Below are 25,551 nucleotides of genomic sequence, written 5' to 3'. Positions count from 1 at the left end.
ACAGGGCAACTCTCCTTTGGCAGGTCAATGAAAGTGATTGTAGTTTCATCATTCACCAGTGCCTGCCAAGAGGGAGGAGCCCTATGACTGATTTGCTTATTTGACAAGTACTTCTTCTATCACAGATGCTTCTGGGTTTTCAACAACGGCACTGCCGGCACGAGTTATATAAGTTCTTTGATTTGGGGTCAAAGACTCTAACTCAGAGAGATGGAATAAAAGCAGTGAGAAGAAACAGCATATCCAATGGATTATGCTTTGGGAACATCCATCAGGGCTGCTTTTTCTGGATTTTTATTTGGGTTGGGGGTCACTCCCTGCTGCAAGAATTTCTCTACCTTTTCAGAGCCTTGAAAACGCCATATCTTTTCATGTGAGATTCTTCCACTCTCTGAGTCCATGCAATGAAGTTGAAAGCAGGAAAAAAGTAGATGAAAAGAGATGCCTTTATCCTCCCCAATTTCTTATATATAGCATATCCTCATCTTATTCCTCTACTGTCTTTTTGTTTTAAGCGCTGTTTTTTTATGTTTTATGTGTAATTACAATGGAGGGTTTCGAGCTCTGGACCTAACCGACATTTACATTGGAGGGTTTCGAGCACTGGGCCTAACCGACATTTACATTGGAAGGTTTCGAGCCCTGGACCTAACCGACATTTGCAATATATATTATTAGCATTTTGTGTCTTGAAGACAAATAACCCTCACCTTTATGTTGAAATTAGATCCAAATTTATTTGACTTTAGTAGTTTGCTACACCTGTGTTCATTTCAGTCTTACTCGTGCCAGTATGTATCTAACTCTTTCTAACCAAGCCATGATTAAGCGAAAACCAGTCTTTATTTGGTAATAATTTGTCAAATCTTCCTTTTACCAGTCAGTTGTCAAAATGATCACAACTAAAGAAAACAAACCTAGCTAGCGCTAGAAAAAACAACTTTCTTGCAACGGTCCTACATTTATGGTCATGTACTACTCACATGAATCGTGATGTAGCAAATGTGAGATGCCAGTTTCATGCAAAGGATGAAGGAAAAGTTTTCTCGTAGATGACAGACTATATGAAGTATGAGCAGCCCTTTGGATCATCAAGTTCTAGCTGTTGTGTCATCCGCAACTCCTTGTTTCTTCCTATCTAGCCTCTTAAAACAGAATCGGAAATGCTTGCCTTTTGGTCTTAGTGAACTGAATAATCACATGATGTTCCAATCTAACTGGAAATTATATATTTTGGTAGGAAAATAGAATATGACAACAAAAATATAAATTATTAACTCTTAAGGTTCCAATCTATACAATATTCAATCAAATATCTCAGAGACATCTATTCCAATATTCATTAATCGACTTTATCCTTGGGCAACAAAAGTGATCACATCAATTTTTCTTTTTCGATCCACGGAGTAATCTGTCATGCAGAATCCTCTGTCCCATGTACCTGCACCAGATACAAAGCAAACATAAAATAATGCAGGTTTTATTAATTTTATATAACATTTTATTGAATAACAAGACTATCACACATGCATATATACTTACCTTCCGAGCATCATAACAGTAGCTTGAGGATTAGTACCCGGGGTGCGATAAAACGTCGAGCCATCAACAACCCGAAGAGAATCAATACCAAGAACCCTATATCCTTTATCAACAACCCTTCCAACTTGACAACCTCCATGATAGTGCCATATGGTCATCACAGTGTCTATGCAGAATTGTTCCAAAGAAAATGTAGCGTTGGCATGCTTTCGCCTTCCGTTAACTGGTAAAGTCAACATCAGGTTAATGAGAGCTTCAACCGGCATGTTTTTGTAACGGAACTTTGAGTAGGCTTTGGAGTTCACAACATCGATAATGGTCCTCATGCCTTCAATGCACTTCCTTAAGTCTTCTGGTTCTTTGAAGTAGTTAAAGGTGACAAATGGATTGTCATCAGGGTTTGTGTTCCTCAGCGCAAGATGGCCTGTGGAGAGTGGACCCATGATTTTTTCAAGTATGACTCCGGCTCTGAGAGTTTTATTGACAATTCCGTTTACAGTATCAGCTGCCCAAGCCATGATTTTTGGTGAAGCTCTAAAAGGATGGTGCTCAGGCTGCAAATGTGAAACCAAATTTGAAATTGTGAATTGGTTCGTTTTTGTTATATCTCTATCTATTAAATAATCCACGTATCGGGAAATATGTACACACAGAATCTTTGCAAACATTTTATAAAAAAAATAGAGCTAAAGTATACTAAAGAGATATTAATCTGTAAAAACTATGATTTGAAGCCTGTTTATACGAGAGATTTTTCTGTGTGACTGGAATACGGGATGGTACACCACGTATTCCTATACAAATTGTGGGATATGTGTGTCAAAAAGTTAATAACTTAAAAAATATAAATTCTAACTACTTATATAAAAACACATGGTGTACCACCAGTGTTCTGGTCACAATGTAAATTTTCTCCTGTTTATACTATGTTTAGTTATGATCGGTTCTATCTATGTGTCTATAGTTACCAAACTCGTCAGAGCATCTTTAACAGCTCCCACAAATGTAACTTTTCAAATACAAGTTTGTTGCATTATGTGGCAATTTGAAGATTAAAATTTGCTACTTCACAATTTTGTTCTCCAACAGGCTCTATAAATTTTAATATTATAATATCTAATACGAAACAAGGTGGTCTCACGTTGTTTTGTTGTTGTTGAATTAATTAATGGAATATCGTGAGAAAATACACATTATTGTAATAGAAAAAAATGTTTGAAGATTTGGTTAGAAACTCTCTAAACCTAGAGAGTGTAGTACAAATCCTAAATTTGAAGAATGAGTTAGCAACTCTCTTGGAGCAAGGAAATCCTATATGGCTCTACACATTTAGTTAAAAGTGAATTAAGCAACTGTCATGGTGATGCTCTAACCCTACCTATGGTAATTGGGCCTGATGTTGCACAATAATGTAGTTAAAAGCTGAGCCCAAAAATGCATAGGCTGGCAGGACAAGAGAACAGAAGTAAGAAATGGAAACCTGACTCAAGAAGTGCTTAAAGTGATTGGAAAGCCTATGAGCCAAAGGAATGGGAAGGGTCAATCCGCTAGCTCCTTCAATGTAGCTTTCAAACTTTGTGATGCCCACAACTTGAACCAGGGAGACCTCAACTGGTTGAGGTGAGGGAATGAGCAGAAGATTCATTGGATTATCCGCCATTCCCTGGCCGACCATGGGTTGGTCTGCTACCACCTTGATGCCGTGAGCTCGGAGATGGAAGCCGGGCCCCACGCCACTCAGCATCAACAGTTGAGGGCTCCCAATCGCACCGGCTGATAAGATGATTTCATTCTTCTTGGAGTTCATTTTTAGGTATGCATAGTGCCTAATACCGTGTGCATCTCTATAAATCACACCATAAGCTTGCGGTCTTAGTCTTCCTGCATAAAAAAAGTAGTCACACCATGAGCTAACTACTAAATAAAAAAACTATATTTTGCAATTTTTTTGTATAAATATATGATTTTTCAAACATTATTGGTCAATAAACGCTTACCAGGAATGTGTCTAAACAAGATTTTTTGCACACGTGCATTCAAATAAACATTGATCTTTCTAGGGTCTGCATACTGAAGCAAATCTGCAGCTGTGTGTCTATGTCCATCTGCATCAAAAATACTCCCACCAATTTTAGTCCCATACAAATGCTCATAGGTAAACCCATTGTGAGGCAAGACTCCCACTTCAAGCAAACCATCTCTGAAAGCAGTCTCCCACTGCAAAATCTCCGGTTCAAAAGCCACCACTTTCTCAACCCATTCATACGACTGATTGACCATTCTCTGGTTCCAACCTACTTCCTTGATGTAATGTGTGCTGGCACGCGTGTAAAACCCAGCGTTCACTGCTGAGCCGCCACCCAGCACGCGTGCCCGGATGTTATAGACGCCATCCTCGGAGGTGAACTGCTGGGCTGGGGATGTGGGAGAGATGTCCAAAAGAGTGGGGGCAAATTTGTCAATGTTGATTATGTTCGGATTGCCATAAGGCGAGCCGCCTCTTTCCAGGACTAAAACGGTGGCACCGTGAGAGAGAGTGGCCGCTAGCGGACACCCTGCGGTGCCTCCGCCAATGACTATGTAGTCATAGTGAACCACTGCTGGGGCTGATATTGCTTCTCTAACAAATGTATAGTCCGGAGCTGCACACAGATTTATAATGGAAAAGAAAAAATAATTAAAATGCTCATTCATTTATTTAATTTGTAACAACTTATGCGTACAATATTCATACCTTTATCGGAATAACAAATGGGAAGCAACAAGAGAATTCCAGCAAGAAGATAAGCTCCAAAAAATGTAGTACACATTGTGACCTCTAATATAATTAACTCTCCCCAGAGATAATAAAATTAATTTTGCAACATATATATGACGATCTGGGTGTGTTCTTGATTTTAATTACCAAAAACCACACTAGCTACTCACCCTTAAATAAGCCTAAATCCTTAAGGCCCAGTGCCCTAGCAAACGTTCTTTGTGCACAAAAAGAACGACCTAAAGATGTAGATACATTTTTAGTTGAACAACATAAATTTTCACCCACTCATGTAAAGAATCAATGCTCTTCATACGCACCATTTCCATTTTTGATCACTAGCTTAAACCCTAATTAGTCGCTTCCTTGTACACGAAGCACAGTCGTCGAAGTTACAAAATCTCAGATTCATGGCCCCATGCATGCAGAACATTAAGTATTACTGAAATTTGAGGAATATATAAAGTCGTCACGTAAAATCGAAATGTTTATTAATGGTACGAATTTTGGATCCTATATATTGTCTAATATATATTCAACTGCGTGCACCGACCGAGTACTTGTTTTTTTATGCCTTGATCGAAAGTTTTTGGTAGCTAGCTAGGTCTAATTAAGTGAAATTAACTTTTTTGAAGTAGCTTAACTGCACGGAGAGGTATTGGTTGAATCTAGTTAATTCCAAGATTATCAATGGAGGTCCTTTTGCGTAGTCAATTACCTGAGGACCTGACTTGGTTTCATTTCCAGATGTAAATTCTACTTCTGGATTAAAAAGTGAACAAAGAAGCATTATTTTCCTTTCTCTAGGAGGAAATTTTGTTGGATAGTTCATTCAGTTGTAAATATATGACTAATTGCAATTTTTTTTTTTCGGAAACTGGAAATGTATTAACCATGGCAAGAGATGCCAAAGAGTACAACGAAGGCCAAACAACAGACAAACAACCAAAAAACAGACAGGAAGTACAAGGGGGTAGAAAACGCGACACTCGAAGCCAAGCTCAAAGTGTCCCCCCTTGCACCCCAAGCACAAAATTAAGGCGGACAAGGTAAACCATTATTATTCAGGACATGCACTTGCGAAGATGAAGGTCGATCAACCCAAAACACATCACATATCTCCACACATCTACGCGACACCAAATGATCAGCAGCCAAATTGGCTGATCTTGGAATCCAAGACCAACAAAAGTGCAATGTTAGAATGAATCAATATTATCCTACTCATAGTCAACAATAACTCCGGCACATTCATTACATGGCCTTAGGACGATGCATATCGAGATTATACAAAAAGTTTCTTTTATTTATTTATTTATTTATTTATTTAAGTTTATTCCAGAATAAAAAAGGGCTAACAAACCGAACTACACATTAAAACGATTAGACGGAATCTAGCCCCCAATTATCCTATATGCATTAGGAGTACAAACAGCTAAAAAGCATTAACGTAACGTAAAGGATTTGCATATAATCCCTAAATGTTTGGCTTAGAGCTTGTTTTGACGTGATAATATGGGCATGCCACTTTCTATGTTGAGTGTTATCTCACGTTAAGAAAAGAAGGGACATTAAATGTGCTTATAAATAATTGTGGTATTTTTTATATTATTAATTAGTTTTATAGTGAAATCCTAAACTTTTTTTTATGGTATCAAAACAAATTGTCTTGCATATTAAACCCAACGGCTACGCGTGCTCCACGTTACCCCATTTGTGTTGTTCATGTGTTAAGCTTGAAAATTCGTTACACGTATGGAGGGATGTTGAGAGTGTTAATCCACATAGGGAAAAAAAAATTCATTTTGCATGTGCTTATAAGTTTTTTTTTTTTTTTTTAAACCTCAACGATACGAGGGGATTTTATTGATATCGAAAAAAAGGGTACACCTAGTCAGGGGAGAAATAAACCTAACCCCTCAAAATATAAGAAAAATGATAAAAAAAAATACATGAAAAGAAGGGGGGGGGGGATATAAACCTTACCCTTCTAGAAACAAAAACAATAAAGATACAAGAAAAAGAGGAGGGGGGACATAAAACCTAACCCCTCTAAAGCCGAACCTAAAAGTCTAAACCTGCAAAACAAAACAAGCAACATCACAAGGTTAAGAAAAAAAGAAGATAAGAAAGTGATACAATATAAGTAATTAAATTACTTTACATATTACAATTAGTTTTATTGTAGAAACTCAACTTTTTATATGTTAAAAAAAAAAAAAAGATCACCTGTTCAAAAAAAGAAGAAAAGGTCACCTTATGAAGAAGCTCATTGGAGACGTTCTCCTTGAAAATGACTAGAGATAATAAAATCACCAATCAATAAATCCATTTTCAAGGCTACCCCAGATCATATTATCAGCCCAGGGCCCAGTGTTGTTCAGAAATGTCCACTTATGTGATCTGTTTTTTTGGGAAAGGGATCCTTTCTAGATCCCTTCCTCCTAATTCATCAAATTAGGAAATTCGTATCATTGAAAATTATAATAATTTCAACCGTTGGATCAAATTTCAATGACACGAATTCCCTGATTTGGTGGATTAGAAGGAAGAGATCCAGAGATGATCCATTTCCTGTTTTTTGGGACAATATGTTTGTTTATTTAGAGCTTCCCATCACATTGGGACCTGGATCCTCTTCGAGGCAAACCCTCGGGATCGTGCTGAGCGAGAAATACCGGCCGTTGAATTTTGATCCAACCGCTACAAACAGGGGAGTCCCTTTTAAAGTTATAATAATTATAACCGTTGGATCAAAATCCAACGGCCCATGTTTGTCACTCAGCAGGATCCCGAGAATTTGCCTCGAAGAGAATCCAATTCCATCGCAACGAACCTTTTTGAAAAAGAAGTACTTCTCGGTAAAATAACTTGTTAGGAGCTTTAAAACTACAAATATATTTTGTAATTTATTATTATTGTTTAGTAATATGTATTTTTTCCCCTTAGAATATAAATGTATCATCAAATAAAACACTCTTAACTACGTAAAAACATTTTGAACTATTCTAAAAACACTTATGCATAAAGCCTATAACTTCAGGGGAAGTTTGGCTTGAGATCATAACAAACTTATTTTCTCATATTTTTTATTTGATTTGCTTGTTTATTAGTGTATACATTTGGTTATGGTGTGTTGTATTTTTGCTTAAGCCATGTCAACTTTATCCATACTGTACTTGGATGTTTCAAGTGCACAGCACGTCGCTGGTTTTGTTGAGATTAGGTCATCAAACATGTAACTTGATGACCTACCAAAACTAGATAAGATGATTACTGCAAAATCATCCACATTCCACACCCCGATCACCCAAATGAAACGAATTATAGGGTATGCAATATACCCACGAAACAATCCACATTTAACACGTACATACGATAACGTATGCTCAATAGTAAAGAGGGAAGCAATAGCAAGCAACCAAAGAATATATTTTGCATTATGCATGTAACTGTTATTTCTTTTTCTTCTCTTTTTTTTTCTAAAAAATTTTGAAGAAAAGAATTAGGCGATATTAGCTCGTCAACAGTGCGAGACACTAACTCTCTCCTGAAGGAGAAAAGACCGTTGCGCCTAAAAAGCCCCCTCACGGACCCCCTTTACTAGATTTTTATTAGAAGTATGAAGAAAAAGAAAAAGTAAACCAAGCGGTCGACTAGCCAATACCCACTAAGAACAACTAACAAAAATAACATGTTCTTGAATTGTTGAACGCTTCGCTAAAGGTATACCTAAGAGATAAACAAGATATGAAAAAGACGTCTAATCGACAGCCAACAAACGTTTCTCTGCTACGATGCCCAAAGTAAAGTGTGACGAACAAAGCAGTCAAGCGGGGAAGAGTTAACTTAACTAGTAATTTTTTTTTTCCATAATTATTTCTTTGATGTTTATTACTTTATTTGCAGTTGCCTCTTTTGAATAACTGTGCTTGAAAGTCTCTTATCTATTCTGTGGCGAGCGGCTTGATCTAGCTGGTAGTTTCCAAAGGTATAACTGCTTTGTAGTAAAGATGGTCAACTCTACTATCTAAATGTTGAGGTTTCCATCCATATAACCCAACTAATTTAACGCATTCATGAATAGTATGCATCGTTTTAATCTCTAATTACATAATTAAAAGAGATTCTATAGAAAGAAAATGAAAGAAACATTTTTGCAAAGTGAAATAATCCTGCAATCTGTTCGACGAACATGTCAATTCACAGTTAAGGTTGATCGGATCTATGGCATGCATGTTGAAGCATATCTGACATCCAATGAAGATAAATATCTTTTTAGATAGAAAAGTGCCGGTATCGCTTGCATCTAGACATGGTATACCAAAATAAAAAAAACTTGGTTACCAATGTAGAGTTGCATTAACATGTGGCACAATAAAGAGCCGTCCTATATGAGCTAGGGAGTGTGTTGAAGCATGTTTCACATCGAAAACCTTATGAAATAAAATCCTCTTATAGTGAATGGTTCTATTAGTAATTAAGACCTTATTATCCTTCAAAAGAAATATTATTGATTTGGATTATTAATGAAGGGTGTATCTTAAATTTTGTCCATGCAAACCAAAATACAGTTATGGCTCTATTTCAACATCCAAAAACATACTGCAATGTAATTATAAACACGTAAAAATATTTTGTTATTTTTAAAAAGTACGCACCTAGTCAGGTAGAGAAAAAAGCTTATGGTTGCTATTGAGAGTGTTAATTCTTCAAGGAAAAAAAAAAAAAAAAAAAAATCTTACATGTGCAAGTTGATATTAGAACTTTGCTCTCATCTTTCCCAACTGCATGCCATATCTTTTTCGGCGTTACCTTACTCACCAAACAATTTTAAAATCTTTTAATTGTTTAAATTATTATTTTCTTATTCATAATGTTCTTTCTTCACCGCAAGTACTCAAGGACCTGTCGTCCCAATCAGAAATAGCCAAAGACACAGGAACTAACAGGAAGAAAACAAAAGGTCGTCAATTGATGCATATTAATAATTAAAATAAATCCAATTTTTTGAACAAAAAAAATAAATCCAATTTTATGACATAAGATTTCTTTATTCATGCAAAGAACAAAAGTACTAAATGTAAACAGTTTCAATTTCCTTGATATTTTTTCTTATACAGGATACATATTACACGGGCTATCTGGGCTCATAGGAAACCTGTGAGAGTAAAAATCTCAGAGCCTCTAACACTTAGCCGTAAATGAAAAAAAAAAAAAAAAAAAAAAAAAAGAAGAGTATTGGGTGCTTGTTTATCTGAATTTTAAGAAGAAATTGAAAAATCTGACAAAAAATTTAAACTATCCTAAGAAATGATATCTATGATTTTCTATATATGCTACAAATTACAAGCTGCTACTATGCTACCTGATGATCAAATTGAAAGCTTTGATTTAAATTGATGATATATCTATGCAGCTGATCGTTTGGTAGGAGTGATCTTGATGACTAGTCCAGGGAAAACATCATCCGGGTCATGGATATGAGGGTTCCGCTCCACGATATACGGGTCGTCGCACTTGTCACTGATGGTGTGGAGGGTTTCACCTTCTCCGACGACATAAATTTCATCACACGGCCGGTTGATCATGAAGTAATTGAAGTGTTTCCCTCGAACCGAGTTGTTGTTGTCCGGCGTAGAGTTGTTCTCTCTGATGGAAGCAAACAAGATCAAGGCTAATAGGGCTGTGGCGCAGTACCATGAGGCTGCGTCTGCCGCTTCTTCTGGTGCCATATAAATTAGGGTTTAGATAGAAGTCAAAAAGATGAGATATGAGGTGATGTGTTTTTTATGGAGCAGAAAGAGGTCTGAGTATTTGTATTTATAGGTATATGGAGGAGATATGTGTGTGTTTATATGCGAGGAAGAAAGACAGGTTTTTGGTTGGTTGTTTGCGTTGGGAGGATGTCGGGTTCAACGTGGACTTGGATACAGTCATCACCTTCCTTGGCTACTACTGATTGAATTAATGAAAACGACATGATTGGTTTCTGAGGTTTTATTCATTTGGATTCTAATTTTTTTACTTTTTTTTTTAAATTTGAGAAAGAACCTTCCATTTGGTTAGGGCAATTAGAATAGATTTTTAGAGGGGCTGCAACTAAGGCGGTGAACAAGAAATATATTAAAAAATATATATATGGGGTGAGTCATGAGTGTGGATGCTAGATAACGGATTTGGATCCTCTCCGGATCCCTTTCCTGGGAATCCCAGGGATCAAGACACAAGGACCGTTTATTAAAGATTGTGCCGTCATAATTAAATGTCTTTTTACGGAAAACGAGATTGTTTTACTTTTAAAAATATAAAAAACATTTAATTGTGGCCGCACAATCTTTGATGAACGGTCTTTGTGCCTTGATCCTCGGGATTCCCAAGGAGGGGATCCGAAGAGGATCCAAATCCCTAGATAACCATACGATGCTGCAAATATAAGGTGCTAAGATTTTAAAGAGAGGGATCAACGGTTCACAATTAAATATTCTGATATTTTCTCTTAATTTTATCTTATTTAATTGTCAATTATCTGATTAGAATCTTATATTATTCAATAGAAGTAGCTATGAAATAATATTTCTATATGCAAAGGGAAAATTTTATACATAAAACCTAGCTAATTAAAAAAATCGTATTATGGTAGTTTTTGTAATTGAAAATTTTAATTTAATAATTAAAAGAATTTAAAGAAAGGTAGTGGCGGAAAATATGGGGTGGCAAATAGTGTGGAAGAAAAAGGCAAATGGCGTGAGGAAACGGAGCCCTTTCCCACCCACCACCTAGAAAAAACCCGTAACTATCAAGTCATTAAGCAACTAACCTAAAAAGAAGGCTTCAAATTTAATGCTTTACAATGACTTGGGAGTAGGGAGCCTTTGACATTTTTGCACCATATGGGTCTTTGAGACTTTTGGACTTAGCCTCCTTGCGTGTTCCAAATTCTTGGCGTATTGGACCAGCTAACAAAGTCGCCTCCTCAAAGAAAAAACTTGTGAAACGATGTCTTGATTATGTCATTTATATGACATTTTTTATAAAAACATAAGATTTTGTATATTTTGTTTCATTCAAGATTAATATCACGTAATCTTCATTTGATTCTAGAGTTGTCCTATTCAGATAGCATTGTCGAATAAATTCTCCTCTCCTCCATGGTACAATTAGGAATGAGCAACACAAGAGCCAAACTATAGCATCTTTCTTTTTCTTTCGTTTTATTAGGGGGTGTGAACCGGTGAACCAATTTAAAACCATCATTCCCGATTTCCCGAACCCCCAACTAAACCTAGAGAGGAAAGGTTTGACATTTTGGAGGGTTAGTTTTAGGGTGGATCATCAATCAATGTGAGGAAAGTCGGGAGTTTTTCATGGGATCATAATATGCATGCAGACATGCATTTAATCGATCGGCTGAGAGTCCTTCAGGTCGGTAGAGAATTGAGATGTGTGACCAATGGAGATGGATAGCTATTAGCTACTGGCTGTTAATTTTTGGATCCAAATTCAAAGCCCTAGCTTTGCATCAAAAGTTTACGTTCACAGTTAGAAAATGGTACGATTAATTATTTAAGTTTGGCGATTAATTATGTAAACCCAGGAAAGCTAGCGGCTGGTAGTGTAAATATTCAGCCACAAAATTTATGAATGGTTTATTTGTTTGGTAAAGTGGTGATCCCCATTCTATTTGAATTTGAGATTTAATTACAATATTTACATGTATTCAATACAATCATCATCTCAACTGTAAGATGATAATTATATAAAATACAAATATTCACTTAAATATTTATAACCGGTAGATAGTGATTATACTAAAACATGTAAGTATTGTAGTCAATTCAGCCAAATTGAGTAGCAAATTCAATAGTTGGTAAAATATTAATTTGATTTTTACGTTTTTCCTCTTCTCTCAACTCAATTGACAGGATCAAGATTAATAGTGAAGGCTAGTGAGCTATTGAGGCCCTTAGTCCTACCAAACTTCAGCAACATAGCAGTTCAATACAAAAACAGCTAACTTAAAGAAAAAACAAATGATTTCTCCGCTCATTTTCTTTCTCATGACTTTTGTGTGCATAAGTAAAAGAAGAGTGAGAAAACCATTGCATATTTTCATTGAATCAATAGACAATTACATGAACGATACATTCTCAATTTAGGTATGAAATTCAAACAATGAAGAGGAAAACGAGCTAAAAAATGGGTAGTATGTATCCAGGACCATTCCAAGCTTTCAATTACTTAAATAGCGACTCTAAACCAACAAAGCTTTCATATAAGGGAAACGTCTATTGTATGGAACCTTACTCTTACTTTGCAAAAAGATTGTTTTTATGACTTGAACCTATAACCTTACGGTCCCAAATGAAAACATTGTTGCTATTTAATTCGAAGTGAGTTCAAGTGTGATTTCTTTAGCAAAATTACAGAGTATCAAGTATCAACAAGTTGCATTTGGACATAGCTGACTATTGAGGGAATGCAAGTAAGGCAGAAGTCTCCTGTATAGAAAACAGGGTAGCTTATCCTCCCACGTAACATGGATATATAACTTTGTATATTCATGGTGGCCGTCCAACTTGGCAATCAACCAACCCATTGGACGATTCTCTAGAAATTGGTACGTCAAAAGGGATCCGGATCCCTTTCCCGTCAAAAATTTCCACCTCGATCTCAATAAACAAGCTGAATTATATAACCACCAAATATTAGTTTTGTTTTATCCACAAAAAAAAGGATATGTTAATTTCTATTGTGCACATAAAAATCATAAGATCATTCAGACAGTATATATCATTAGCCAAAACAGATTAGTACATTTGGAACACAAAATTAAAGTTTTTTAGCACGATGATAACAATTTCATTATAATATTATATTGATATAAATATTAAATAAGATGTTCTGAATAACAGTTATGATGTTCTCAAACTTCAACAAAACATAAAAGGCAAACTTGATCAAATTAATTGTCATTGTAGTAGATTTAGGGTGATGAGAAATGTTAAGGAGGTTTTCTCAAAGTGAGGCTTTTCATGAAATCTCCGCCTCCTCATGTTTTTGACACAATTCATGTGCCAACATTATAAAAATGTAACAAAAAACATGAGGTGACAGAGAGTCCATGGTGACTCCTACGTTGAGAGTCTTCTTAGCATTTCTCTTAGGGCGATACGTACCCTTATTTGGATTTGGTGCCTTTCCCTAAAGAGAAATGTTTTTGGCACAATGTGTCTCTCTATGAATTCTCTGCCACCTCACAGTTTAACGTTAATTCTCGTGCCAATATTATAAAACATTGTGCAAAAAAAATGAGGTGCCGAAAAGTCCATAAAGAGTCTGACTTTAAGAAAATCCTTTTAGCATTTCTCTTCCCTAATCTGGTGTCACCATCCACAATTATTCAGTAAATATATCTTAGACATGACATGGTTATCCAATTGCAAACAAGTAAGTGATGGGAAGCAATATAAACACATTTTTATCAAAACCATATTTTTACACTAAAAAATCAATCATTGTACTATTTACTTTACTTTTTATTTTATCCTTATCATTAAAATTCAAAATTTTCAAATTATTTTCATTAATTTTCCTTTATATCAATTGCTGGCCATAGTCCTAATGTCAATTATCCTCCAAACATATTTCGACCACATTTGAGCACTAAAACATATTTCAAACATATTTCAAATTATTTTCATCATTTCCATGATGTAAAGAGCATATCGACTTTGTGTTTCATAACTCAGATATTTCGGCCCTATCAAGTTGGTGGCAGCAAAGAGGTCCATGGCATGAAAACAAGCACTAGCCCATGATTTATATAGTAGGGGATCTTGCTGGACCAAGTTTGGACCCAAATATGTTAATTAATTGTTAATCGTTCAATATATTAAGCCCAAGCTTAAACAAGATGGAAACAGCACTGGCGGCAAGGTCGATGAACAACTTCGACTTTTGCATCTAATCCGATTCAAATTTGACCAAAACCAACGCCGATCCTCATGAAACTCGCAGCACCCATTACGCGCCACTTCACCACCTCGACGGCGGTTCAAAAATCAGAGCGAGTGGCCACCGGACCAATCACCTTGTGCTCAATCAAAGAGCTTCACGCACGCCTTATCAGAACCCACCTCCACAAAGACCCGTCATCTTCCATCTCCGAGGTTATCAGAATTTACGCGTTATCTCCGCCGTATTTAAACAAAGCCCATTTAGTATTCATCAAATTGAGCGACCCACATTCTTGGTTTGGAATTATATGATCCGTGGATTGTCACAGAGTGAGAAACCAGGTGAAGTAATTAACCTGTATAATCGTATGTACCTTCAAGAATTGGCCGGGAATCATGTGACTTTTATATTCATTTTCAAGGCTTGTGCTCGAGCTTCTGATATTGGAAATGTGAAAAGGGTCCATGGCCATGCGTTCAAACTTGGGTTCGAGTCGTATCTTTTTGTATCAAACTTGGGTTCACATGTATGCGTATTGTGGTGGTTTGGGTTTTGCCCATAAACTGTTTGATGGAATGTGTGAGAGATTTAGTCTCTTGGAATTCTTTGATATGTGGATATAGTCAGTGCAATAGGTTTGAGGTTTTGGGTCTATTTGAGGCAATGCAGGCAGCGAATGTGAGGGCTGATGCGGTGACGATGGTGAAAGTTATTTTGGCATGTAATTACTTTGGGTGAATGGAAATTTGCTGATTCTGTGGTTAAGTATATTGAATAAAATCATGTTAGGATTAATGTTTACTTGGGAAACACTATGATAGATGTGTATGGAAGGCGTGATTTGGCGAATTTGGCTTCGGAAGTATTTGATCGGATGGGTGAAAGAAATATAGTTTCTTGGAATGCCATGATCACAGGATATGCGAAAGTGGGAAACTTGGTTGACGCAAGAAAGCTTTTCAATGAGATCCTTAAGAGGAATGTGGTATCTTGGACCTCCATGATCACTTGTTACTCTCAAGCTAACCAACATTCTGAGGCGGTGACTCTTTTTCAAGAAATGATGGCAGCTAATGTGAGACCGGATGAAATAGCCGTGGCTAGTGTGCTTTCTGCTTGTGCCCATGTCGGTTCACTTGATGTGGGAGAGGCTGTCCACCACTACATAAAAACGCATGGTGTGAAAGTAGATGTTTATGTCGGAAACGCTTTGATAGATACGTATTGCAAATGTGGGGTGGTTGAGAAGGCAATGGAGGTGTTCCAATGGATGGAAAAGAAAGACTCTGTCTCATGGACTTCGGTAATTTCAGGCCTTGCTGTCAACGGTTTTGCAGATTCTGCACTCGATTGTTTATCGCGGATGTTGAGAGAAGGTGTTCAACCAACTCATGAAACGTTTGTAGGGATTTTGTTAGCTTGTGCTCATGTGGGATTGGTAGAGAAAGGATTGGAATATTTTGAAAGCGTGGAAAAGATTCATGGACTGATGCCAGAATTGAAACACCATGGATGTGTTGTGGATCTTTTGAGTCGCTCTGGCAAACTAGACAAAGCATATGAGTTTGTACAAACTATGCCGATGGTACCAGGTGTTGTAGTATGGAGGATATTGCTGAGTGCATCCAAGATTCACGGGAATGTGGCCCTAGCTGAGATTGTCACAGCCAAGCTTGTAGAACTGGATCCTTCCAACAGCGGGAATTACATTCTCTCATCGAGTACTTACATAGGTTCAGATAGATGGGACGATGCTATGAAAATGAGAGAATTGATGGGTGAGAGAAAAGTGCAGAAGCCATTTGGTCGTAGTTCCATCAATATAGATGGCATATTTTCGAACAACCCTCAAGAGTCGGGACTGATCACTTGAATGCATATGATTATTAGCATTATCAATTATGTGCTCAGCATCGGATTGACACGGTTGGTCTTGGAACAGAAGAGAGGCAAGAAACCATTGTGTACCATTTACACCTTCATCAGATCTCGGCTCCACAGAATAGTAGCAGCTATGCGGAAACGACAGCATGACTGACAGCTTATGTCGTGCGAAGGACATAATAATAGATGCGTAGTCATATGCGAACACCCTTCACCTGTGGTATTCATTAGTGGGTGTTTGCTTACGTCCATACATTCATATTATAACATGTAGATTGGTAATATTGTGTGGTGATAAAATAAAAAACGTTGCCAGATAAGTTAGCCTTAATTACAATCAATCTAGAGATTTTCAAGGCATACGGCTTGTCGTATGTGCTCATATTGTTCCATATGGTTGTAAATATCAAGGCTCTAAAAAACGCTAGACGCTAGTCGGGCAGTGGACTGGCGCCTAGCACCTAAGCTGCTAGGTGGGGTCTAGGCGGGTGCCTAGGCGGCTTAGGCTGATTTAGGTAAATTTCTTGTATATCTTGTAAATAAGTGTATACTAATAGTTACCAAAAATTATATTTATATGAAATCCCTAAATAAGATAGTAAAATAATAATAAAATGCGTATCTAACAAGTCCAAAAATCCATAGCACTTGATGTTATGAACTGATAGACTGACAATCAATGTTTTTTTAATGAGAAAGAAATTAATAGCACTTGATGTAATGGATGGACTGACAGCCTTTTTTCTTTAAGAAAAGTCAAGACTAGCTGTCCAAACTTGAATGGAAAATAATAATAATAATAATAATAAAATAAATTAAATAGCTTAGAAGTTATCACGTGGGTTTGGAAGGAAGAGAGAAACTAATTTTCTCTCATCTTCTTCCTCTTCGCGAACACATACCAAAAGCATGAAGTCCAGAAAAACCAGAAACATTCATCCTTTCTCAAGTTTGAACATAGAAAAAATTGAAATTCCCAGACCGCCTAGGCCACCCAAGGGCCACTCAGGCTGCCTCGGCGCTAGCCTAATTTCTGTCCCGATTTTGCATCAATCCCGACGGTTGGCCACCACCCAGCGCCCAGGCCGATTTTTAGAAAACTGGTAAATATTATAAAGAGAAATTAATTTGTCAATTTAAAAGCTTGCTATGTTAGATGACAAGCCTTTAACACTATTATAAAAATCCTCTCCTAGGACCGCCTAGGCTCCTACTAGGCGCTAGAGGGTTGACCATCGTCTCGATTAATTCATAGGCTTTTGAAAATTAAGAAATGACGCGTAGACTAGCCTAAGTGTCCGCCTAGGTTGAGACTCTCACTTAAATTTCATTTTGTATTTTATTTTTTCAATAAATTGTAAGACATTTGTTATACATGGATGGACACTCATTATATGCGTGTTCCCATGTTTTCAATATTTTTTTTATTAACTCCCATATTTTCAATATGTTCTATAATCTATATGTCATTCCACATTGCAATTTAAGTATCCTAGTACAATTATGTACTTTTTTAAGTATAAGAAGATATTTATTTTCATGTTATATAATAAACCAATTATAATTATAAAAAATCACCTACGTTCCACCTAGATGCCTAGGCGCTAAATCATTTCCTGCTGCCTGACTAGCGTCTTTGAGAACCTTAGCCTTTGTCGATGAAGTTGCATGTGAATCTTTCTTCACCCTTATACCTTTTGTTCTTTTCTTTTTATAAGTCAATGTCCATTTCATATCACAAAACTACAAGAACCTTAATTTATTAATGATCCAGAAACTTAGCGTACTTCCTATCGTATCATAAATTGTCGTATACCTTTTCTTAGACAACTATGATAAACCAACAAGAACAATAAGCTATCAAAAATTGAGCCAAACAATGTATATCAAGGTAACATATATTCTACAAGACATACACAACATAAGAATGAACAAACCTCGCATAAGGTGTTGAAAATAAGCCAACTATATATGTCACGCCGATGCACTACGTCTACCAACTAATTATTAAACCATATAGTACGAATCATTAAACACATTTGACTAATTAAGAAAAGGCAATAAACGGGCATTATCTCATAAGCATGCATTCTTGTTTCCACTCACAGTAGGGCATTTGAAATATTATTATTTAGGGTTTGGCATCATGAGAAACAGTTGGTGCCGACTCGTATCTGACTAGACACTGGCGTGGCATACATTATCCCTCATTATTGTTATTTCTGGAATCCAATTATTGACCGTACTATGACAGTTTTGCAGATTTAAATCTCCCAATCTTCGGGGACCATCGTGTGGGTGGGATTCGACGGTCTCAGAATATCATCCCACATATTATTCACGTGAATATTAGTCAGTGCGAGGTGTGCCACGAAACCTAGGCTGGCAATAGAAGGACTTATGTGGTGATTGTGAAGAATGATTTGTATGAAACGAGAATGTAAAACTAGTTGTATCTTAAATCATGCATGCATTGCCATGTAGAAAGACATGCAACGCCATATAGATGACATGCAACGCCATGTAGGATACTCAAATCACAAATCATATTATTTTTTTGGGATGTTATGTGAAAAATTTAAAATAAATGGTTTATAGGATGCTATGATGACATTTCTAAAGAGAAGGAATTATAGAAAACAGAAATATAGAGGCCATTCTCATGTTGAGTTTGTTGAACAAACGATATTATCTACACTAAAAGAGAGGGGATGAACTTAGCCTCACAATGGACTAATAATAATGTGGTTTAAATTTGCTTTTGTCGAGAATCGAACCTAAGACCTCTCACTTACAAGTGAAGAGGAATACCATCAGACCGTAGTACTAAGTGGCTCTCGTGTTGAGTTTGTGACACTATTGAATCACTCGCATTTCAGACATTCTAGGTGGCTAGGGTTCAACCGTACCTAAGCAACTCCCCCTTATAAACCTGGCAGCAGAGAGAAAACATCGATCGATCTATTGGATATAATGAAAAAGTTCATTTTCTTGTTTGTAATTAAAGAGTTGATATTGGATAATTCGGTGATACTATCACTAGTTAAAGAAAAATCAGGATTATTAGGATAATTAGGTCAAATTAGGTGAAATATTCAAATTTGGGGTCAAACAAAAATGAGGTATTTGATTTGTATCCTTTTTTTAATTAGAAGAAACGATAACGGTATTATTCATAATGTTAAGAAAGCATACAATCTTTAAGAAAGACATCATAGTGTAATTCTGGGATTAATTGGTGAATCGGCATGTTTTTTTCTAATTGGATAGTTTTTGGATAACCATTATATTTAATCAATAAAATTCTCCTTTTTTGTTCCAAAAATTAATAAGAGGACTATATTCCGATTGTCCTAAATGATCTCACATAACAAATCATCCCATATTTGAGGTAATTACTTCAAATATGTTTCTTGTTTTGGTTGCATCATCCAAATCATCTTTCAAAGCTATTAGATTAATAATCAAATTAAGTTCGATGTGGGAACAACATGCAGGACAATACGGACGGGAGCTTACGTGAATCTGACTCTGCATTTCGTGGAATACACTCACCAGAGTTCTGAATATCCGTTGAGGAAAATCATGCATGCATATTGTGCTTGCCTTAATTCAGTTACTTCCAAAAAGGCACAATTTTATCGTCGTATTTGTGTAATCTGGAAAAATTAGTTAAGCTTATTTTTAGCTACACCATTTGGCACATGGTTTAATCTCATTTTGTTCTAGGTAACTCAAAAGTCATCACTTTACTATCTAAAGCTCAAAATTCGCTTCACTTTGCCCTCTGAAACTTGATTTTGATGTCAGTTTGCCCCCTGAAACTTGAAATCGTCTCTATGAAACCCAAAATTCACTCCACATTGCCTTAGATATGTTAGTTTCTTATGTGGGTTGGATTTGGGTGAGCTTGGTTAATCAATTATTTTAGTTTATTTTCCTCATCTCTTCAATTTCTTTTAAATTTAATATTCTCTGATTGTTGAATGATGGTACGTAATGAAGATTTATAATCAAATTTATTACACATGTGACATAATCTTATTGGGTGTTGGATCTCATGTATGTTTTAGGAGGCAGCCCATAAGTTTTAGGGAGAAGAAAGAGTCTACAAGTCAAAGTGGAACGAATTTTGAGTTTCAATGAGTAAAGTAGTAACTTTTAAGTTACACAGGGCAAAGTGAGATTAAAATGGAATTCCAGGGGGCAAAGCTAAAAATAAGCCAATTAGTTACTACTTAGTGGTATTTGTGGGAAATTTTTCTGTGTAACTGTAACATAATTTTGTGTAGCAATAGTTACGTTGGTATTGTGTATGAATAATATCATGTGACTGTAATACACGAAATTTCTTGTATTTGAGGCATAGGAAAGGAAACTATGATCCCAAATTTCGTTGCCCATAAATGAGGAATATATGAAAACTATGATGTAATAGTCTAACAATGGTGATCACATTTTGCCAAACTATAATATCCGTGGGGTTCTAGCTTTTAATTTACGGGATTGTTAGCAACTTTTGTACTAACCTTTGTAATTGGATTATTTCACTGTACCTGTCATTTTCTTATGGAAAAACAAAATGTTAATGTGTTTGAGTCTTTGACAAGGAATTAATGATGAAAAATAAAAAAATATAATCTCAAATACATTCTTTGTTTTTGTGTAAAAAAAAAAATACACATGTTATGTGAAAAATGAAAAGATTCAAATACAAAAGTTGCTAGCATTTCTCTTCAATTTACATGTTATATTGAGACAACTTTCAAAGTCACAAATGTAACGATATCTCAAGTTTATGCTATTATGTCGTTTGCAGTATCCACATAAGGGTTGAAAATTCATGTCCGGGACAAACTTAGGTCCAAAATCCCGATACGGATGAAAATTCCCCAAGAAATAGACGGATATATCCAAAAAGTGTGATTGTAACGGATTTGCTTTTATTTATGGCAAATTTGTACATTCGATGAGGACGAATCACCTACGTATAAATCCAAAGTAGATAATACTTTGATTTTGGATTATTCTCGATAGTGGATATAAATATATGCATAATTAGAATATACGGTAAATGTATTTATTAGGTGCTCTATAATTTCTATATTGCAACTTGACACGAAATCTTATTTTGTAATTCCATAGGCTCGCTTGCTTTCAACCCTAATATAAATATTACACCAAGAACCGCTCTGTTCCCACGCAAAAAAGAAACCTACACCGTGTCTGCCTTCTTTTATTTTGGGTGCAATCTTACTCTGTATATTTCAATCACACAAAAAAGCAAGCAAAAAATGGGTAAGGGAGGCAAAGCTGCTGAGCCAGAAAACATGGGCGCTTGGCTTCTTGGTGTTAACAACATCAAGATCCAACCTTTCAAGCTTCCCAGTGTTGGTATGCACCTTCCCTAAATCTTTTAGTTTCATCGTAGTTTTCTTTCAGTTTTTAGTTTTCAGTCGAGATATTTATGATCACAACGACTTACATCTCGCACCATTTTCTTGGGATTTCTTAATTTAGGGGCCCATGATGTTCGAGTTCGGATCAAGGCTGTCGGCATTTGTGGAAGTGATGTTCACTACCTCAAGGTTCATCTCCCTTCCATGTCCTTTCCCCTGTTTTTAATATCTAGGGATTTTTAAAATTTTATTTTTGTTGGTTTTAGATGGCATTGTTCATTCCTGAAATAAGAATGAAACCAAAGTTGGAACGTTGATAATTTTCTCTGTTATATCCAACAGATCGGTACCTAATCACTGTGTTTTTTTTTTTTTTTTTTTTTTTTGGTTTTTTTTTTCAGACCATGAAGTGTGCAGATTTTGAAGTTAAAGAGCCAATGGTAATTGGCCATGAGTGTGCTGGGATCGTTGAGGAAATCGGGACCGAGGTGATGCATCTCGCTCTGGGCGATCGTGTGGCAGTAGAACCTGGAATCAGCTGCGCACGGTGCCAGCAGTGCAAAGGTGGAAGGTACAATCTTTGCCCGGACATGAAGTTTTTCGCCACCCCTCCGGTTCATGGTTCCTTGGCAAATCAGGTAAAAATATACACAATAATAAAATTTTATAGGCTTTGCGCCAGATTGATATTGTATTATCACATGCATTAATTAGGCTTGTGTAATTACCGTTTCGTTTTAACAGATTGTGCATCCTGCGGATCTGTGCTTTAAGCTCCCGGAGAATGTGAGTTTGGAGGAAGGGGCAATGTGTGAGCCCTTGAGTGTTGGGGTTCATGCTTGCCGGAGAGCCAATGTGGGACCGGAATCAACTGTCCTGATCATCGGAGCCGGCCCCATCGGTCTGGTTTCGGTGCTGGCTGCCCGTGCATTTGGGTCACCAAGAATTGTCATTGTGGATATGGATGACCAGCGTCTAGCCATGGCGAAGTCTCTCGGTGCTAATGACACTGTCAAAGTTTCGACAAAAATGGAGGATTTGGATGATGAAATTGCCCAGATTAAGACAGCAATGAAATCCAACGTGGATGTGAGCTTCGATTGTGTCGGTTTTAACAAAACCATGTCAACAGCTCTTGGTGCCACCCGTCCCGGCGGCAAAGTTTGCCTTGTCGGAATGGGACACGGCACGATGACAGTCCCACTTACTCCAGCTGCTGCCAGGTACAAAGCGATTCCATTTCCTGTCCTTTTTTTCTAGCTTTCTCGATAAAATCGAATCGACCCCTCTCTTGTCCTACATCAATAACTTAAGTTTTTAGGCATTGTGGATCAAAAGTGTAACTGCAAGTATGAGCTTATTAGATAATTAGGGGTTTCTCGCCTTATCTGATATTAGAGTTTTGTCTTTTGAACACAGGGAGGTTGATGTTGTTGGAATTTTCCGGTACAAGAACACATGGCCGCTTTGCCTCGAGTTTTTGAGAAGTGGGAAGATCGACGTGAAGCCGCTCATTACGCACCGGTTCGGGTTTAACCAAAAGCAGGTGGAAGAAGCATTTGAAACCAGTGCCCGTGGGGGAAATGCCATTAAAGTCATGTTTATTTTGTGAAAGATGAGTCACGAGTTGGTGAATTTCGGACCCCTGAGAGGACAAGTTGTGATGGCGTGGAATATCGGAAGTTCATAAATCTCTGATGAGAAATGGAGATGCAAAACTTGTTGATGTACAGAGACCATATACCTTCATTAAACCTCAGCTCCATTAGTGTTTTCTTATTAATTTTTTTTTTGTGATTTTACTTTTTACATGAGTCCTTCAATACCTATGAACTATATATGTAAGATGATGCCTAAAGGTTCTTAACTACGAGGCTTTTTTTTTTTTTTTTTTTTTGACACAAATGGTTTTATTTAACACAAGGCTCATGGTTGTGGTGTAGGGCTTCTCCCATTTCTTTGAACCCTTTATGTTCTACAAAAATAGCCACATACTCATGGCCACATTGTTGTTAACATATAAATATCATTTAACTCGTCAAGGAATATGAGGAATTCAAAACTTTGGACTTACTTTCAGCATTAGGAAGAAGAGAACCATCAAGCTAAGAGTTTGTCGGTGCCTCGCATTTTAGTTGATGATAAACCTCATTCGTAAATGAAGGATTATGGGGTAACCAAATGTGACTTATGTATGAGTTAGGTTAACCAAAATGCAATCTATATTAGCATTCAAATACACTTGGCCGCATTGATTTTAATTGATAAATATAAACGAACTTGTCCATTTAAAATTGTAGTATTTTTATCAACAAAAAAGGACGAGTTCAAGTTCTAGACCTCTTCTAATATTACGAATAAAAGTATCACTAGACTAAGAGTTTGATGGTACTTCGTGTTTTATTTTTTTGGTCAAGTGGCTTCATACATAGATGCATCGTGAGAAGAATTACGAGAGATACTTATAACGCGAGGAGGATTATGAGAGGTACCAATAACATGACCTATGCACAAGTTAGGTAAAGAAAAGGTAACATATAATGTAGAAAGAAAAAAGATTGAAAGGGACCCTTAAATAATATCTCCCAACTAGGATGTGTTGCAGATCCAGGAGGATCCTCGCCGGATCTTGTGAGGATTCTCTAATCACATCCGTTCATTGTATATCATCCAGTTAGAAATCATTGTAATTTTTTTTATTTAAATTTGAATATAAACAGTACCTAACAAAAACTGATCGCATAATGTACAATAAACGGATGTGATTGGAGGATCCCCGAAATTCTCACAAAGAGAATCCGGCAAGAATGCTCTCTCGTTGCAGAGATGCTCAAACTTCTAACTTCCAACTTCCAACTTCCAACTTCCAACTTCCAAGCAAGAAAAGTGACAAACCATGTAAATATTATAATGCGGGACTTTCCCCAGTTGTTGTAGATCATAAAATTGACTACTCACCATCCTCCGTCTTCAAAACATGGTGTGGACATGACATCTAAGTCTTTCCCAAGCCTGAGGTAGGGACCCAAATATTTTTAGCAAATGTGGTCACATGTCTTTTCAAGCATTGTAAGTGTTTTGTTAATTTTTCGGTTAGTAAAAATATACTTGGTCTCTTGCATTGGTAGAACTGTATAGCTATCATCAATGCATTTCTTGGTCAGATGACACTCGATATTCATCAAGCTGCAAAACAGAACCATTTCATCTGTAAGTTTCCAAATGACATGGATTAGCTGTGTACTTTGAAGCAACGCCACTTTGGGAAAAATTGAAGAAAATTTCATCATCACAACTCCGTTTCTTAATTCAAACACATCCATTCACATGTATATTTTGTTTGAGCAGGTCATTGCAAGGGACTCCAAGCATTTTATCAGTCATCCCAGCTATCCCATGTAATCTCAGAAATTCAAGAGATCATGTGCAATGCAACCCCTCAACCCTGCGTAATTAATGGCTACTACCCAACGCAGAGTGACACGTACACACCATGTCATATATGTGTGTGACCGAACACGATAGGAAAACAGCATCAGTAGTCATTGACACAAGATGAGGTGAATAAAGCATTTAGCCACCGATACTTGTGTTCGTGCATGGTGCATGTTACTTAGATAATGCTTCAAAATCTCCGAGTGTTGAAGAGAACCTCGATACTAGCTCTTTACGAGTTCATGATGCTTCTCTTCAATGGTTTGTGCAAACTCAAGATTTATCTACTCCAAATGCCGGAGCAATGAAGGGGCAGCTAGCCTGTAAGGCGATTCCCGGCATAATGTATATTGATCTCTCAACAATCCAAAAGCAGCCAGAGGGAAGGGTAGGAGATAGACAGTTCCAATGACCCATGGGATATCCAGCAAGAGAGAGATAAAGGTCTCCAATGAAGGAGGATGATTCTCTCCCTTCCAATCTCTCTTCTCTTCCCTTCCCTCCTCTCCTATTTAAACGGTTATAATTAAACCACGTTATCATTTTGTATTGATTTTTTAGAGAGAAAGAAAG

General features: G+C 36.7%; 3 protein-coding genes and 1 pseudogene across 4 annotated transcripts; 2 read left to right on the top strand and 2 right to left on the bottom strand.

The window, feature by feature from the left end:
- Positions 1-1,206: 1,206 nt before the first annotated feature.
- Positions 1,207-4,734, bottom strand: LOC137719402 (protein HOTHEAD). The gene is made up of 5 exons (XM_068458442.2): positions 4,277-4,734; positions 3,540-4,184; positions 3,023-3,423; positions 1,543-2,096; positions 1,207-1,441 (listed from the first exon to the last, which is right to left on the bottom strand). The coding sequence occupies exons 1-5, from the start codon at positions 4,350-4,352 to the stop codon at positions 1,381-1,383; spliced, it is 1,737 nt and encodes a 578-aa protein (XP_068314543.2). The 5' UTR covers positions 4,353-4,734; the 3' UTR covers positions 1,207-1,380.
- A 4,644-nt stretch (positions 4,735-9,378) lies between these two features.
- LOC148698952 (uncharacterized) lies at positions 9,379-10,128 on the bottom strand. The gene has a single exon (XM_088692376.1). It carries the CDS (start codon positions 10,033-10,035, stop codon positions 9,712-9,714), a length of 324 nt encoding a protein of 107 aa, XP_088548502.1. The 5' UTR covers positions 10,036-10,128; the 3' UTR covers positions 9,379-9,711.
- Positions 10,129-14,210: 4,082 nt separating this feature from the next.
- LOC137719394 (pentatricopeptide repeat-containing protein At2g22410, mitochondrial pseudogene) lies at positions 14,211-16,711 on the top strand (annotated as a pseudogene). Its single transcript, XR_015961462.1, has one exon. The product of XR_015961462.1 is annotated as a pentatricopeptide repeat-containing protein At2g22410, mitochondrial pseudogene (transcript).
- Positions 16,712-21,304: 4,593 nt separating this feature from the next.
- On the top strand, positions 21,305-23,410 carry LOC137721233 (sorbitol dehydrogenase-like). The gene is made up of 5 exons (XM_068460332.2): positions 21,305-21,538; positions 21,665-21,732; positions 21,945-22,181; positions 22,288-22,766; positions 22,963-23,410. The coding sequence occupies exons 1-5, from the start codon at positions 21,439-21,441 to the stop codon at positions 23,153-23,155; spliced, it is 1,077 nt and encodes a 358-aa protein (XP_068316433.2). The 5' UTR covers positions 21,305-21,438; the 3' UTR covers positions 23,156-23,410.
- The last annotated feature ends 2,141 nt before the right edge of the window (positions 23,411-25,551 follow it).

Source organism: Pyrus communis, chromosome 1 (genome assembly GCF_041283825.1).
Source record: "Pyrus communis isolate YQ-2024b chromosome 1, ASM4128382v1, whole genome shotgun sequence".
Classification (NCBI taxonomy): domain Eukaryota; kingdom Viridiplantae; phylum Streptophyta; class Magnoliopsida; order Rosales; family Rosaceae; genus Pyrus; species Pyrus communis.
The sequence above is the reverse complement of the archived record's forward strand: the minus strand, read 5'-3'. Positions and strand labels throughout refer to the sequence as shown.